General features: G+C 47.7%; 2 protein-coding genes across 2 annotated transcripts in view; one reads left to right on the top strand and one right to left on the bottom strand.

The window, feature by feature from the left end:
• Positions 1–5084, bottom strand: part of LOC126571082 (vesicular glutamate transporter 1) — a 35512-nt gene extending 30428 nt beyond the window's left edge. Inside the window, exons 1-2 of the mRNA XM_050229328.1 lie at positions 4386–5084; positions 3436–3705 (exon numbers count right to left, since the gene is read on the bottom strand). Coding sequence (XP_050085285.1) covers positions 3436–3485 — 50 coding nt within the window. The 5' untranslated portion in view covers positions 3486–3705; positions 4386–5084. The remainder of the gene's footprint in view (positions 1–3435; positions 3706–4385) is intronic.
• A 6629-nt stretch (positions 5085–11713) lies between these two features.
• LOC126576835 (uncharacterized) lies at positions 11714–17585 on the top strand. Its single transcript, XM_050238140.1, has 3 exons — positions 11714–12035; positions 12106–12373; positions 16612–17585. Exons 1-3 carry the CDS (start codon positions 11714–11716, stop codon positions 16742–16744), a joined length of 723 nt encoding a protein of 240 aa, XP_050094097.1. The 3' UTR covers positions 16745–17585.
• Positions 17586–17594: the final 9 nt, after the last annotated feature.

The following is a 17594-nucleotide window of genomic DNA, read 5'->3' as shown; positions in this document are numbered from 1 at the left end:
TATTATTTGCATTATCGCGTTCAGTGACCCCACAGTGGGTGAGTGCAAATCGTACAAACATTTGACAAGATTGAGTCATTATAAGACAAATAAAAGTAGGGCAGAAACTTGGTACATTTGTCAACCCTATTTGCTAACCCTCTTTCCCAATGCACCTGCTTGCAAAGGGGTGACTCACAAACTGCACTCTTTAATGAGCAGTCTATGAATGTGAAATATTTAGCTGCGACTATTCCATAAAAAACCTATCAAGCTGATTGAAAGAATGAATTTTCTTTCAATAAACTAATTTTCACATTTAGATGACTAAGTCCTTCGTCCTTTGAACTGCATATGAAGACGCGTCAGTGCAATGGAAGTTTATCCTTGCAACGAATGTTTCGTACTATTTCTTTAGTACGAATTGCTTTAGTTTAATATATTGATTGTACTTCGACACCACAGAGTTACTTAAATTGTGTAAAATGTATATAATTTTATCCTTTACATTTTAGATAATTATTAAAAGCATGTCCTTTACGGGAATTTGGTGTTTTTATTTTTCCACAATGACTCATTCAGCTGATGACTGAATTTCAGTATCGTCATGACAGCGATGACTCAAAAACAGCGCAACATCGACACTCAATAGAAAGTATTACGACCCAGTACACGAATCATTATATGTTTCAAAGCTTAGAAAACACGAATCATTATATGTTTCAGAGCTTAGAAAAGATGCCGTTTAGATAGTTTTGTCAATCTTAATCATGTTCGTTCGATACTAATGGAAGATTTGTTTGATTTATTTTTAATCAATTATCACTGGCACACATTGGAAGAATCCCATTTTGTCTATGTCCTGCTGAAAATCCATCACGAAAACTATTTAAAGGACGTCAAAGCCTCAGCTCTTCTTTTCTTTCGTCCGATCAGCACTGCTTCAAAACATTCCATAATTCTCCACCAAGAAGTTCGCAGATAAAATTGAATTAATCGCCACAAGCGTTCCTTTACCTAACGAACTTTGACAACTGTCACGTCGCGGCGCCTACGCCGCTCGCCAGGAACCACGCCACGCCAGGACGATAAATTTGCCCTGGCAAGGGCCGATGGCTCCCGGCTCCCGCAGAGCCGGTGGCTCCCGCAGAGAGAAGATTTAGCGCCAACTTACCGGCATTGTTTTTCGCTCCTGGAGTCTGAGCCTTTCATCGTCCTCCCGGGGCGCTGGTCGTTTCGTGGTTCCATGCTCTGCGCTCCCTAGGAGGCAAGCTACAAACGAGCCGATGTCCGGGCTGTTTGATTTGATTTAGTACAACGCCAACCACCACCAATTGCAGCTCAACGCAGCGACCACAAAAACAGCGGCGACCAAACAAATCGTTCCCCAGAGGTTGAATTAGAGGCAGAGCAGACCACGGGAGTCGTTGTATCGAAAGTCACTCAACGACCAACGGCGATGCGTGAATGTCTTGACCAACCAGCGCATGGAGTTGGAGGTAACAATCTGTCCCCGCCGCCAGTACTCGGCATGCATTGTGCACTTTTTGGGCGAAACATTTCATCATAAAAAAGTGAGAATCCTTCCCCTCAAAGGGAGTACGCATTAGTGTGGTTCGCGGTGTGCGAAGCGTATCGAAATTGGAAGCGCACGTGCCGTTTGATGCCCGGAGACCGGCGTCGGTCATATTGTCACGGTTACACGCTGCTTCGTCGCGCCTCGCCATCACACAGGGTGCCCGCTTGTCACCACGGTCGTAACACACTTCCGGTATGTTCCGGGCGCCATCAAAGTGCTACAGCGTTCCTTTCCATATGATGTGCTGCGGCCGCCAGAGTATTCATCATTTATATTCCATCCGTAGAGGGTTTTTTGATTCGATTCCATCCATCTACCCGGTTCAGGCCCATCGGCAACATCATAAAGCATTGGACACAATCAATGGAATGAGGGGATGAGTGCTGGGAAGTCTAGGAAAATCTTTTCCTCACAATCTGAACCATCCAATCGGCGGCCGGGTTGAGTTCATTAAATGGTGCCCCGGAGCCATCGTGTGCCTTGCATCGTGGCAGTTCGCACTTTGGCCACCATTGGCCAGCATAAGCATCGCAAAGAATCACTTCATCTCTATGCAAAACGCTCCTGTACGTCGCACGCACATCGGTACAGAGCATTCCAGGAAGTGGCACTCGGAACGGGCCCGGAAACACCCTTTCTTCGTTCCGGGCTTAATTAAATTCAAAATGCGTCCATCAGACCCCCTCCCACGCGGCGATGGAAGGCAAAGAGAAGATTTTGCTATCACATTCCACCAACCGGTACCGCCACCGCCACCGTCACCGCCACGCTTAGATCCTGGAACGTCCTTAGCGTTGTCGGTTGGCATTTACGTTTTTTTCCCCGTTTTTTAGTCCGCCCCCTCCCAGTTTGTGTGGGTACACAACAACTTTCAATACACTCGCGAGGTAAATAATCTCCCATTAGTGCTCCCATTAGGGAGGTATTATCATAAATAAATTCTATTAAACAGCCAGCGCTACAGGGCGGAAAACTACCGGGAAAACCCTCCGTCTATTGGCGACCGGTGGGCGTTACCGTTGAAAGCGAAACATGTACTTTTGAGTCATTTATAAACAAATCCCGGTATCTGCATCGTGCCAGGGACCAGCCCACCAGAATGCGAAGGCCCGTGATTGAGTTGAGAGCCGAGAAGGAAACGTTGAAGTGCACGAAAGGGGTGTTGGGACTTAAATCGGTTTAAATTGATGAGCGTCCGTCCGGAGCGAGCGAGATGAGGCTCAAGTTAATTGGAGAGTGGCTTAGTGATGAGCGTTTTGCATGTTATCTAAAATCTGTTTGAGACAAAGGGACGCACTGACTATTCTATTTATCGAATAGAATTTAGAGATGAAGTCTTTTAGAAAAAAAAACATTATCTAGGTAGAAGGATATTTGGCAATAAGAAAGAAAGGATGATTTATAAACCATACAAACTCACTGCCGTGGACAATAGACATCATATTAAGCTGTTGCCACGGTGTATATGATTTCCTCTAGCTCATATCTGCTTCCTGCATCGTTGAATTCGGTAGCATGGCGCCTTCCAGCACCAAACAAAAGGTAATAGGCGCATCAAATCGGATAAGCGACTCTTTCATCCATCACAACTTACGCATGTCGATGTCGAAATATGACTAACAATGCTTCCTCTTCCAACCCCTCCCATTCCTGTTCCACCGTTCGGATTCGGTGGATCTTGAAAAGCGGATAACAAAACGCCCTTCGAACAGGGCCCCGAGGTATGTATCTTCCCCCGAAAATCATGCTCCGTTTTCACTCCGTACAAAACCGTCGTCGAGTGGATCCCAAATCCGGATTACAAATGCTCACCGTGGGCTCAGATTGGAGTCCGTTCATGGCCTGAACCGAGGAGCCCCCGATGTTTGTCTACTTACCCGCCAAACACGTTGGACGCACGGTCCTTCAGATCGGCGAATCCCGGCATGGTGGTTGTTGCCTGGTAACTGGGATGCTGGTCAGGTGCTTCAGTAGGGGCCAATCGGTCCAGCCGCGGCCGTCGAATGCGCTGCAGGAAAAGGCCTTATGGGCTGAATGGCCTCACTCGGTCAGTTCTCGCCGATGGCACTATCTTAATGCCACAGCTTACGGCAAGTGCGGTGCGCAGTGGGCTAGTAGTGTGGCCTCCACGATAAACTCATCGCAGGCTGGAATAAAAATAGTTTTTGGTGTGATGAAAATTCCAGAAGTTGTTAGTTATCAACGAAAAGAAGCATTTCTAAGAGTGAGATGGAGTTGAAAATGTTGATTTGAAATTTTGGAATTTTAATTTATTCCTGGTATGTTCTATGGCGACAAAGCTAAGTAGAAATCGGAGCTCTTTTTTATTTCATTGAGCAGTTCAGTTTATTCCAAAAAAATATAAGTGCACTTCTATTCTGGATAGTAAATTGATCGATTGATTTCATTTGTCATGTCTTTTTCTTAAATGTCGTTCTTAAATTCATCAGTAATTGTAAATTTAAATTCGTTTCTGTATAAATTCTATATACCAATGTTAGAGAAGTTTTAACATAAATGAAAAATTGAAAATTCTTAGCAATTCAAATTACATTTTATTTGATTAATGATGATTTAATTGTTATTGCACTTTACATTGTTAATGAAATCCATAGACTAAGAAAAAACTTTTATGGCAAATCATTGCAACTTCCTTTAAAAGTCCTCCATCTTGATATTTTCATCCCTAGTATTCAAAACCTGGTTCCGGGTGATTACGTAGCCGTGTCCTTACTAGAACGATCATGCGCACGACCGTTTCAGTGATCTGCGCAATCTAGAACATTGCACCAGGAGATTTCTATGAGTTAGTGACGTCAGAACTTACTTTGGTCTATAGCCGTGGCTTCCGATACTCCCAGCTTCAGTCTATCCTCCAAAAAATGTCCATCAAGGTATGTAACATTCCAATCGACCTTCTGCAAGTGGATTCACCGAGACCTTTGCAACGCCACACCAAGCAAGAGACCACACTAGAGACGCACACACACAAACCACAAGCACACATACACTCACACCGACCACTAGGGCGTTTTGCTTGCAACCACTAAGTATCCCAGGCCATTGCACCAAGAGGCCACATCTTTGCTAAAGACCTCAAGTGGCAAACAGTGTCGACCAGACTCTCAACCACTGACCACAAGCGCTGCACCACCGAACCAACCGTAACACACCACAGGACAATCCAAGGACAAGGAACTGTTCTCACTACACGGACTACACCACGGGACCACACCGATTATGATCTCGGGGCGTACGGAACAGTTCCCCCCTGAAGGAAGGTTGCTGGGTGCCAGCCAGTGACGATCCAGACCCGATGATGGTTCCGGATCACCGGTGGCCCAGGCTGCAAGGTCCCGGGACGACCCGCCCAAGCTCAGGATGTGCACTGCTGGCTGCTACTGCTGCCACCGGAACCACCGAACTGCTTGCAGCCAACTGTAGGTACCACTGGGCGGCCACTGTCGCTGGCACTGGCTCACTGCTGCTGCTGCTACTGCTGCTCAGCAGCCACCGACGACTTTTCTCGCTAGCACCGACGACGGTTTGCAATCGTCTGGGACCGTCCATGCCCATCCGGGCTTGTCCTTGTCTGGCATCTTCCGGTAAATAGCGATACTGGACCGATTCTCCAGCTCTCCCCAGGATCGTGCTCTCTCTCGCGCTTCCTGCCAATGGTTGGGCCCTGTTTCCGGGGGGTGAATGATGCGCATGTCCGTCCGTCGGTCTACACACTCTCTCGCTCGCTCTCACCAGGACAGGATTCTGTCCGCCCGCAGGTTTCGTTGTATTGGAGCCCTCCCCAGGACCGTGGGCGAGGCGCCCACTCGGCAGCAATCCCCCCCGGTCCTGCAAAATCTCGGCGCAACTTTTCGGGGTGGCAACAGTAGCCGCTCTGCTACACTCTTACATAACGAGCGTTCCAGCACCACGCCAGGTTCTTCTTCCATCTACCTGCCTGCGGGGGTTTGCTCTGCTACCCAATCCACAGTCAGCGAAGGTGGAGCTCTAGCATTCGCTGCCGTAGTAGAGTTCCATGGCTGACGCTTATGTACACTGTCGCAGCACCTTTCCCAGACCCACCTTGGTAACTCTCTCTCTCTCTCTCCCCTTCCACGATTCCACAAGCTGACGTCAAACACAAACACATTTGCTACTGTCACCGTTCCGACGAGCGCCGGGATTCGCTTCGAAATGGCTGGAATGCTTTCAACAATCACAATGGCTTCCGTTTGGCCACGAATGGAAGAAAAAAAACTCGGCTGCATATTCTCAGTCTCGGTCGCTAGCACGCAATCTAAAAACATCATTCTGTCTGGGTTGTCTAAGCTTTGGGGGGGAAATTAATGGAAATCACATTATCGGCTAGACGGGTGGAATGAAGAAGCGGTAAATGTCACATCGAGACCCAGACCCAGAGCAGCAGTTTTGTCGCAAAAAGTAGAAGCTTTGTGGTTTCATCGATTTAAAATTTATTTTAAGAATTACAATAAAAACAAGTGACACATACTCAATAGGAAGGAACAAGAAACGAATTAAGGTGCTATGGCTAATGAATTACACAGTATTAATGAATTAAATTAGTGCTACAATAGGCCGCCATGTCGAGCAGGCGCATGGTTTCCCAAACCAACAGGCAGCAAAGATGATCCACCCATGATAGCTGGTGATGCTGCTGGTGCTGCTGCCATCGGTGCCATCTCTTGAACACTTGCTACTACAGGAGGATTAGCCGGTGAAGATGCACCGGGCAAAATACCATGTACCGTATTGGGCGATTTTACCAGACCTAGCTTTTTGCCCAGATCTGCTGGATTGCCGACTGTACCATGAACTGTGTGGGTCACTGTGGGTGGCATAACGCCTGTTAGGACATCGGCTGCAGCAAGAGATGGTTTCGGTATTCCTTGCCCGTTCGCTAAGCTGTTCATCTGGTTCAGCTTCGTTAGCACAGCTGCAAGGTCTAAATAAGTTATGCAAGTCCTCAAAAATTGTACTAAAATAAGGGAAAATGCACAAGCCACTTACTAAAAAATAACAACAGCAAGTGATAGAGCGGTGGCAGTTCTCCGCCGACGTTGCGCTTTCCCTTCGGATTCATGCTTTGCCGTACTTCCTCTAGCGATTGGCGTATGGTCTCGACCATCGATTCAACCTGTCCCTTGATCACCTTCTGTGGGCTTGTGATGACGCTGGCCACGGGCTGGATTGGTACGATATCGTTCGGTAGTAGCTCCACCGTTGCCTCATGTGCCCTCCAATCGGCCAAGGTACCAGAAGTGAACATTGCGATCAAAGCAACGGTCCGTAACGCCATCAATTCTACAATGAGAAAATACAGTTATCACTAGTTATGGGGATTCAATGTCGCTGACACTAAATGATGCTCACCTGCCATTGCTTGATGGTTCATCGGCGAAGTCCACTAGTACACTGCTGCCCTTGTTCTGAAGCGGGCGCGCTAACCTCTCGGCTCTTAAGTAACCATTCAACTATGAACCCGCCTTCGTTCGACGCAACGAGGTCTAGACGTGTCAAGTCGCACGAATTCCCTTCAAATACCGTAAACAAATTCGCGATAATCGCGTCGCGCTTGTTGACAAAGCACTGCGTGTGCGGTGTGGGCGTGAGTGTGCGGTGGCTGTTGGGTGCAACACTACCGTTTTTATCATTTGTAGACGCTCTTTTAAGCTTTTTTGGGGAAATTATCTTCTTCTTTCATTGTCAGCACCACTCGCTTGGCATGGTTGAGAAGTTTTTCTTTCCATTTGCCAAGCTGCATTCCACTTTCGTGTTTTATTTATGCTTATGTTGATCCGATGGACTTTTGTTCTTGACTGATGTAAAAATAGTCGAGATTCTTTTATACCGATGATAATACCGATGATCAAAATCATGTAGGTATTTTGATGAAAGTTATTCAATCCTTCTAACGTGCTCAATTCATCGACGGTTTACGGGTTTATTTTATTCCTCGCAACATTATGAGGCTAAGCTCATACGAACAATGTGGTTCTGAATCTATTTTTACGATTGTTAATTAGATAGAGTAATGCAACTGAAAAACGATCACATGTTCAATACACGTAAAACAATAGAGCAACAAACAATATGAAAACAGTTAACGCTAAAATGCGGCTCCAAAGTCCTTATGGAGTAACTATCCTCAATGAGTCATAGATACCTTATTAACTAGAACATAAATAATGTAAGCTAATCTGAATGTTAATATTCAAATAAAATGCAATACTCAATCATAACTGTTTTTATTTCACGCAGCACAAATATAATTTAAGTATACTCATCCTAAAACCCCGATCAAAATCTAAAAATCGATTATTTTAAGAATATTTAGTGCGAGTAAGGTGCATATTATCGTCTGTGATCCAAACTATTTGGGTGCAGAGAAAGTCACCTTGAATAGCATGAAAGCAAGTCATTTCACGTTAAAATAAACATGGCTACTGCAATCGTTTAGAATATTTTAACTACTATTCCGATTATCAATTTCCCCGCTAATCTTATTAAAGAACTAAGATATTTTCAAAAATATGCCTAACAAAATGACAAGTGCGCGTTTGCGGTACCCCTAAACTCGACCGAGACCTCCTTAGCAAACGCAAGTCTGTTGAGTATCTTCAAGGATATGCTCATAACCGTAAACGAATGACACTTTAGTGTCGATCGATACGTCAAACTCTCTAATTGAGGTGTCGCGCGAGCTAGCCATCGCTTATGGAGCCGTAATAAATATTGGGGAATAAGTTTAAAGGACAACCCCCCACCAAATCATAGACCAAGGCCACCGGGAACGATCCCTGGCCACGATCAATCATTACACAATTGCTGCCTGCTGCCTGCTGGCCGCTTGTACGCAGTAAACACATACATATTACCGTTACTATCTTATCTTGCTCGCGCACACAACGCAGCTCGATTAAGCTCTCCCTCTCTCGGCAGCCAACGCACAAGCGAACAGAAGTCGCTCGACGGTTGTGGCCGTTGCCTAAGGGTTCTACGTTACCTAGGCATCGCTTCATCTCCGGTCTCCCCCCCCCCCCCCCCCCCCGATATCCCATCACGGACACGGTCGATCGCAAACCGACACGCGACCAACACGCTTCTCCAATCCACTCCCTTCCCTTCGGCGACTCTTTGCCGTCGGAGTGCCAACTTATTGCCACTTGCCACGCTTCTTCTCTTCGCTTCCCATTCGACAACACCCTGCAGGAATCCTGCCCGTCCAGCCTACCGAGTGGGCGAGTGGGAGAGTAATAACTTTCCACCTGATTTCGAGAGGCCGACGGCACGACGGTGGTGCGTGGGATGCCGGGGTGTTACCGTGCTCGATATCAGGAATCATGCGTCATTCGTCCTGCGACGACGACGTTGCCGCCACCATCTTCGACTTTAGGCGGGGGGGGGGGGGGGGGGAGGGAGTCAGAAGCGTTAGGGGGGATGTTGACAAAATTCTTCGCATCCTTCGTTTCGGTCGGATGGTCGGTCGGTCGGCGGAAGTTAATAAAGTCGTTCAAACAGTCACTTAACAGCAACTCAAGCACTAAAGAATGTGTTGCCAAGTCTGCGCACTTCAAGGAGTAGCGTGGGGTGCCGGGATCCCGTCAATCGATGCGATGTTTGGTGGAGCGGCACGATTTGGCCGGGAAATCCATGCTACTTCGTTCCGATTCCCGCAGGATGAAGGAGTTAAATGTTTCGCACCGTTTAATTGTCATGGTGACCGCGTGAAGTAACGTGGACAGCGCGTTTGTCTGGTTGTAAAGATGTGAAGTGGGACATTTTGTTGGGTGTCATCGATGCAACCGGTTCGAGAGCTCTCGCAATCGAGCGCCGTAGAAGTGATTTAATATTCCTGTCTCGATGACAATTTGTGTTGGAAAGCCATTGCCACACACCATGCGTGCTCATTCGATCACTAACCTCTTCTATTATTTCGCAACAGTTGATGTGTGGTATTGCTGTGCATCAGATTCGTTTTCAATTGATTATGCATGAGATTTAATTTGAAGTGAGTGGAATGAACTGCACTAATTAAAAGGATTAGCAAAAACGAATCTTCTTTAAAAATGAAATCCATCTTTTACTTTTAGGAAACAATAAATAACAAATAAGCAGTTCGTATTAGTAAGAGTTTTTTTTTCCGAGGAATAAGTAACTCTTTTAATCAACATACGCGTGCAACAATGTTCCACCATGTTCGCTGAACCATTCGTTGGCAAATCGGTTTATTACTAAAGGGATATTTTTTACATCTCTACTCGCAAAAGGATTTAAATGTTCACAGGATGTATGTAAGAGCGAGCTACGCTTTGCAATCGAATTACCCAAGAAGTATTCCCCAAGAAAAACTCACAGGAAAGTACCTCACCGGGAAAACTTGAAGCCATGCGGCCCATGCAATCTGAATCTCATTTTAATGACCTGCTAGCTAATTTCTCCACCCAAACCCCCATTCTGGTTGGCTCAGCGAACCAGGATCCCGTCTCGTCCTGACGCACACACAAAGCCCCACAGAGACGTCTCGACACCTGGACGGACGGTGGAAACTCCGCCTACTACGATGATACTATGTACTAGTCCGAGCACGGATGGCTGGGTCCAGAAATGGCCTCGTTGATATGGATACATTCTACTTCCGTTTCGGTCGTCGGTTCCATCCACCCGGCGCCCACCGCTTCGCCCCGATGGAGCAAGAACGCACACCCCATTCTGCCCCCAACGCTCCTCAATCTCCGTCACTCTCTCTCTTTCTCTTTCGCTGGCTTTCTCTCTTGCCTTTCCCCTGTTGTAGAAAGAAGCAGCGAACAACCGTGGAGCGTTTGCGTACGACGATGGCAGAACGTTCTGTGCGCCATGTTGGGCCAGCAATTATTACCAATCGGACCGAAAATTTTCACTCCCAGCTTCATGTATCGATTTTCTCGACACCAATCCAACCTACGCGCTACGAGCTACCCGGGGCAGCCCCCGGGTGCAACGGCTGTGGCTATGGCGAGTCTTTTCGGAGGTCCTATGGGTGTGGAGCCTTTTATTTTTTGCCTCAGAAAACTGTCCCAGTCCCGTGTGCTTTTTTTTTTGCTTTCGGACGCTCGGTTGCATAACAGCATCGAAAAGTGAAACCTTGCTCCGACGCTCCGGCTATTGAACATTATTTCTATCGAATTTTTCCCATTTTACTCGGAAATGAAACTCGGTTTTAGTCGAAGCAGTAGCCTTGAGCGGGCTTCGTTGTGTAACGAGTCGCTTTGATTTGTCAGCTTTTTGTTTCGTCAGTTGTTTGGTTGCTGTGGGCATCAAAGGTCGAGCTGTTGCAAAGCTGAAATAAATTTTAGAAGGTTAGACTAAGAATGTATCTTCAGAATTACAGCAAATCAGTCATAACGATGAGATGGACTTGAAATGTTTAATCTCTACCGAAACAATACATTTAAAAGCGGTTCCGCTGGCGATTTTCTAATGTAATGTAACTCAAAAATCATATATTTTGTTCATCTGATTCAAAAGACTAATGGGTAGTATTTCTTTTGGATATTTTATTATTGACCTATCCGTACGGCGACTGTTCTTTGTGGGTTGTTTAATGAACGCAGGCTAAATCATTCATATGATGATTGATACGAACGCGAGTCGTAGTAGAACAATTTAATCATTCATCAATCAGCCATGCTTCCTCCCTTTTTTATTTTAATCATTTTTGTAGGCTTTATTAATAATTTTCCAAATAAAAATATGTTTTATGCGCGTTGTTCTGGTGGAGCATCGAAGGTGGCTTTTGTCTCTGCGTTATAGCAAAGCTCCATTTTTATAGCATCGACGTCGCGCGGCAGCCAAGACACCTTGGCAATAAGCTCACTTTAATTTACTCTTACCCGGCCAGAATGCTGAAGGATTTTGATGATTCTATCTTTAACCACGATAATAGTTAAAATGAGGCCATCAAATGTGAATATTCTAATAATGTTTTCCTGTGTTTCCCAAGCACATCATCTAGTAGGATCTTAGCTACATCACGCGCTCTGATTGCAATAGAATTCCATCCTAGCAACCATCGAAAAAACGAGGTTTGGGTTTAACTAAAACCAAAACATCTACTCATTGGGCAGCCAATCGCTCCAAATTCTATCGCACGCGAAAATGACCTCTCGCCAAGGCACTGCCGGCAGCGCATCCAGGTCAACGAGTTTTCCGAAGAAAAGCATCCTCGCCGGAACGCGGCTAAAGTTTTTCGGTCCAACGCTCGACGAATCGTTGCTGTACGGGATTGATCGCTTGATTGATTCGTTGTGGCAATCAGCAACCACCACAGCGCGTCATTCTTTCGAATCGGATGAGCAAAACTTAAGTCTCTATCAATCGTGCGAAACACTACCGATCGAAACGGATCTAGCCGGAATCACAACGGAACACAGCCCGCAATCTAAATCACTCTTTCCGAAGCTCTCGCAAGATGAAATGGGTAAGAGGTGTGCAGACCGCGACCGCTCGGAGGCAACAGTTGCTGCAGTTTCCTCATTTTCTCCACCTAGACTACCTCTTGAACGCCATCGAACAGTCCAGGCGGAAATCAACATCGAACCGTAGAACCAAGGATACCAAACCGACCGCGACCCGCGATGCATCAACGCAACCACAGCTACGCCAAACGCGCTGGGCCGTAGCGCGGATAAACGAGTACGATGATGGAGCGAAAACTTACGAAATTATAAAATCGCTCGATGAAAAACGACTCCCCCGGGATGCCATTCCGACGGGTACGGAAATCGTGTTTGCGGTGCTGAAAAATGGAGCATCGCTGAGCCTCCTCCCCGTGGCCCACTGATGCGGCCACCGCTCTGGAGCGCTCAAATTCGAATCCTTGTTCCCCTTCCTCCTCCTCCTGGGCCGCTTTCTTTTGTTCAACTTTTCCATTTAAGTCACCGGTATGTTCGCTTAATAAAGCACTGGAAAAACAAATTCAAAATGGCGTGAGATGAACAACGAGCAGCAACGAGCGCTTAACGGGCTGAGCTGCGACCAAAACAAGGCCCCATTTGTTGCTCAAGATGGAAAACATCTCGCGTCCCGTCGCGAGATCAGTCCCGAGCGCAATAGAACGCAATGCCTTTGTTTTTGGTCTGTGTCTGTGAAGGCGGCAGACAGTTGAATTGTCCGTGCGTCCGGACCGCGAAATGCGATTCGTCTGCGCTTTGACGTGGCGTCGCGGGCCCCCGGCGGGCCAATAATGCCCGGTACAAAACACACTCGTTTGCATGGGATTGGGCATTGGGATTTAATCTTTGAAAGTGATACCGTACCGTGATGCTTGTTGCCACCGATAACCAACATCCCTTCCAAGGTCCATGGTTCGAGAGACCATTCGGACCGTAATGCTACGCGAAGCACTAGAAGGATTCCTTGGCTTGTCTTTTTTTGACAAAGCAAAAGCAATTGAACTGAAAACAGATTGTAGAGCGTAAAAACCCCATATTTATCGTTGTTGTCAATGCAGGCGGCCACCGTTTGCGACTGCTAACTGGTCTGGAACTGCAGTAAAGTTTGCTCTGCTTTCCCTCTCGCTAATAGAGCATCATTAAGCTCGGTGAAACATGCGGCCAATGCCACAATTGCCATCGTACCCATTAGACTAATGAACGATCAGTGCGCGTGCCACAAATCAAAAGTTTGAAAATGAAATTTCATTATCATGCGCGCAATTAGTGCAAATTACACCATTGACCACCGTAAGGATCAATATACGCGGGCGTCAAGTCGATGTTAGCCACAACTTCCGTTTGTTGATTTCATTAGACGATGCTGGACCCATTTGGTGGCCATTGGACTCTCTGTGCACCCAAGGATCTCCCGCGGTCAGTACTAAGCTCTCTCTCTCTCGCGTGGTGTAAGTGATGACCTTCGGATAATTGATGACTTTCGGACTTTCGGGCGACGTTGGTTTCTTTTTTATTTGTTAACATTCCCCAATCACACGCCGGACGCCTGGCGTTCTGATATTTGTATTTTGTCTCGCCACACCAGAGAACGGCCTTCCCGAAAAGGCTCCGGATCGACGGCTGGACAGACAGCTAACGAACAAGACGCGAGTAAACACGGACTACGCACTGGACAGTGGGCACTGCTGCACTGCTACCCTGGCGTACGCCGACGTCGAACCTTTTCCAGGCGATCTTCCAGGACAAAAACAAACGCCAACGGAACTGGCGGGCCGGCAAGACAGATGGACAGATGTTTTATTAGGGCTCCACCAGCGGCGCACCACCGGCGCACCGGGTTTTGCGCCACAAATTTAGGCGCCACAGCAGCCCGGACCTTGTGCTTGGTTTTCGTTTTTCAGGTTGTGTTTTTTTTTTTTTTCGTTCGCAAATAGCGTGACGAGCGCCACAGGGCAACTCCTCCCATCCTTGGCGAGAAAGGAGGCTGGGAGACAGGATCTTCGAAGGCTGCTACATTGTCTTCGCGAGACGCGCCGTCCGAGCCGAACCGGCCGTCCGTCCGGGGTTTTCTTTCCTTTTTTTGCGTTCCCGCGAAGGAGCGGCTCGTGTTGTTATTTAATAAGCGGCTGGGATCCGGTGGAACCGTTCCTGGAGGCACGTCTCCGGTCGACTGGTAAACATTGGAAGAAGAATAAGTTCTGCATCGCTCGAGAGTGGATCATATGGTGGGCTCGTGTTTGGAAAAGGAGCAAAAGGAGGGTTTTTCTCTCCTGCGTTGCGAAAGTCTTGTGCCCAATTCGAGATGATAAAAAAAGGTTCCAGCTCCCTTGTTGCTAATCCCATAAACAGTGATCATGATCGATATTTGCAAGCATCTTTCTCGTATTCACTACCGAACGACGTGGATTTCGAAAGTATCTGGACAGCATGAACTGAAGAATGAGCGACGTTCGACGGCTCATCGTCGGTAGCGTCTGAGAAGCAAATAAGTAAGATTCGTTCAAGCACGTGCCTGTGTGGCATTAATACCAACCGATTAACACCAAACCAGTTTACGGGCATCAAGTGCGCAGTGACCGTACCAACAGCAGTCATCATCATCGTCATCATCATGAGAACGATGAGATGAGGCTGCGCATACGGAAGAGTGACAGCCGGTGACGCCTGCCTCGCAATCTCAAGATAAACAAATCAATCTGTATGATGGAGCTTGACCCTCACTTCCTTGCGCGCATCATGCACGACGACTTCTGTTGCTGCTGCTGCTGCAGCTGCTGTCATCGTGGAGTCCCACCGCGACTCCGCTACCATCACTTTCAGCCCTTCAAACGAGCTTTCTACGTTGAAGAGATACAAGAGAAGACGATTCCTCGATGTTGTTCGAGCTTTATGCCGTGAAACATTTATTAGTGGCTTTTTGTGGCTCGTTTTGTGGATTAAATTAGCTCACCTACAACTCTTACCTCTTCTTCTCACTTCTTGTTGGGGCTGGGGGACTCCCTAATCCCATTTTCGGTTCGGTTCGTTTCGTTTGTTTGTTTTGCTTTTCCATCCACGCGTGATTACTGGTACGCCACGCCATGTTTGACCGCGTGTCGGCGCACTGACCACAGCTTTCCTTCATCGCATCATCATCATCAAGATCGTAACGCTTCTCGTATTCTGCAGCATCATCATCATCTGGTGCGTGGCACCCGGGAGACCATAACACCTTCACTTTAGCCCTGGAGCACGTGGCACTCGCACCCTCGAGAGTGCGCCACCGCTAATTGCTTCACACCTTTCCTGGGCATCCAGTGGCCATCTCCTGCCCCCCCCCCCAGCCCAGGGACACCAGCTGCCATTCTGCTCCGTCAGAACACCGACAGGTTTCCGAAATTCGGTTGTTTTCTTCACCTTCTCCGCTCGCTTTATTATTCAACTCAATTCTCAAGCCCTTTTTTATACGCTGTTTAATTGCTCGGCTCGGCAACAACTGTTCCAACGTGGCGCGCCCACAGCACGCTTGGAAGCCTGCCGTGTACGCCCTAAGTGCTAAATCGTGGCGATAACTAATTAATATTACAATATGTAGGAACATATGACTTGCTTGACGACTGGCTGGCTGGCTGGCTGGCGCGTATGGTGCTCTACTATGCTTTCCACGGTCCATCATGTCCTTCATCAGGTCACGCACGCACGCACGCATCGAAAACTGGCTACGGAACAGAGAGCTATACGTCAGCGAGCGGCCTGCTGCTTGCTTTGAACTGAGCTTTCTGTGGCTACTAAGAAAAGCGCTCATTTTCCACTGGCCGGCGAAAACGACTGCCCAACAACGCACTAATTTCTCTTTCCATCTCTCTTTCTCTCTGTCTCTCTTTGTCTCTCGTTTGTGCGCACAATACTGTTTGGAGTTCTTTTTTTTTCTGTCGGTGTGTTTTTTTCCTCTTGTTTGTTGTCAAAGAAGTACAAGTATGTTTTGTCGTGGTCGAGGTTTGTTTGCAGCCGGAACGCCATTATAAATAGAGGTGACTTAAGAGCTACTAAAAACAAAACTAATCAAACACACCTCTCCCCCTCCCCCACACGCGCCCACACTATTCGCAACAAGTATTCGACATGGCCAGCGATGCTCCGTGACACCGATCATTCCGATCCACTCCACTATCCTTTCTGCACATGCTCCTTATCTTACACTCTTGGGTTTTTGTTTTTATGCAGTTTGCGGCTCGAATCTTTTATCGGAGAACCTTCCTGACACTTTCCACCGGACCACACGTCTCAGGGGGAAGGTTTCATGGCCGGCCGGGAGGAGAAGTGGGGGTACAATACAATAAATATATTTTTGCTGCAACGACTACGATCTACTACGATCTACTACTTCCTACTACTAGAGAGAAAAAGGTGGTTACGATTTCATTATGTTTCATTATCGATTATTATTGTTGTTGTTGCTGTTGTTGTTGTTGTGTTGTTTGGGGATGTTCTACGCTGCGCCGGGTACACGCATTGTGCTGTCCTCCGTCACCTGTGTGTCTGTATGTGTGCTCAACAGTTGCTTCAAAAGGGGGAAGCATTCAAATCCATCCTCCAGCAAATGCCATCACCGCAAATGCCAACTTGCGATCGAGGGAAAGATCTTCGCGCGGCGTGCCGATCTGGTCGGGTCTGCGATACGATACTTGATCCATTCCTTCGCCACCTCCGTCCATCAGTTCCCCCTTTGGGGCTCCCAACAAATCTCACCGATTGATCGTTATGGTCCGAGCGCGAATCAATTCACATCGTGATCGCGCCCGTGTCCGTGAGTGTGTGTTGTGATTCAGGCGTGATTCATCCCATTCAGTGACTCGTGGTGACAACACACGGTGACCAAAAAGGGGGGGGGGTGAGCTTGCCCCTAACCATCCTCCCCCCGGGTGACTTATGTACGGCGATCGGACCGGAGTCTTAATTAAACTCAATAACCCTCTCTCTTTCGCTCGCTCGCTCGGGGGGTGTGACGACGCCAAAAGCTTCGATGACTCACCCTTCACTGCTGGCTGGGCGGCTAGCATGGGGAGCTTTGCTTTGCGGGGCGAAATCGGATACTACTACGCCGGCAAGTGTGACGAACAGCGGGTTAGCCCATAATTAACACCACCATTCAGGATCGATTCGTGTCGCCCTGATCGGTGGTTTCGGTGACATCAAGTCACCAAACCAAAGGCGCATAAGTCGCTGCTGCTGCTGCTGCTGCTGCTGCTTCGGTTGCGGCTTGTTCCAATCATAACTAATTTATGCACCGCAACCAGCAGCAGCCAGCCAGCCAGCCAGCCAACCAGCCAGAGCACAGATTAGCTCATCGGTGGGCACCTTCAGACCATCGAGGCCCGAGCAGGGACCCCCGCTTGGCTGGACACGACGCGAGCCACGGCTCGAGAGTGCGACGATGCCAGATGACATCACGAGCGCGATCGCGATCGTGATCTCTATTGGCGATCTCTTTTACCCCCAGGTGTCCGGCTTCAGGGTGTCAATGGTGCACTCCGAGTCGCACTAACGGAGTGTGTGCGGAGTAGAGAGGAATGTCGCATCCTCGGTTTGCTGGATAAGCTATCTCG

Source organism: Anopheles aquasalis, chromosome 2 (assembly GCF_943734665.1).
Source record: "Anopheles aquasalis chromosome 2, idAnoAquaMG_Q_19, whole genome shotgun sequence".
Classification (NCBI taxonomy): domain Eukaryota; kingdom Metazoa; phylum Arthropoda; class Insecta; order Diptera; family Culicidae; genus Anopheles; species Anopheles aquasalis.
This window is presented reverse-complemented; position numbering and strand designations above follow the sequence as displayed.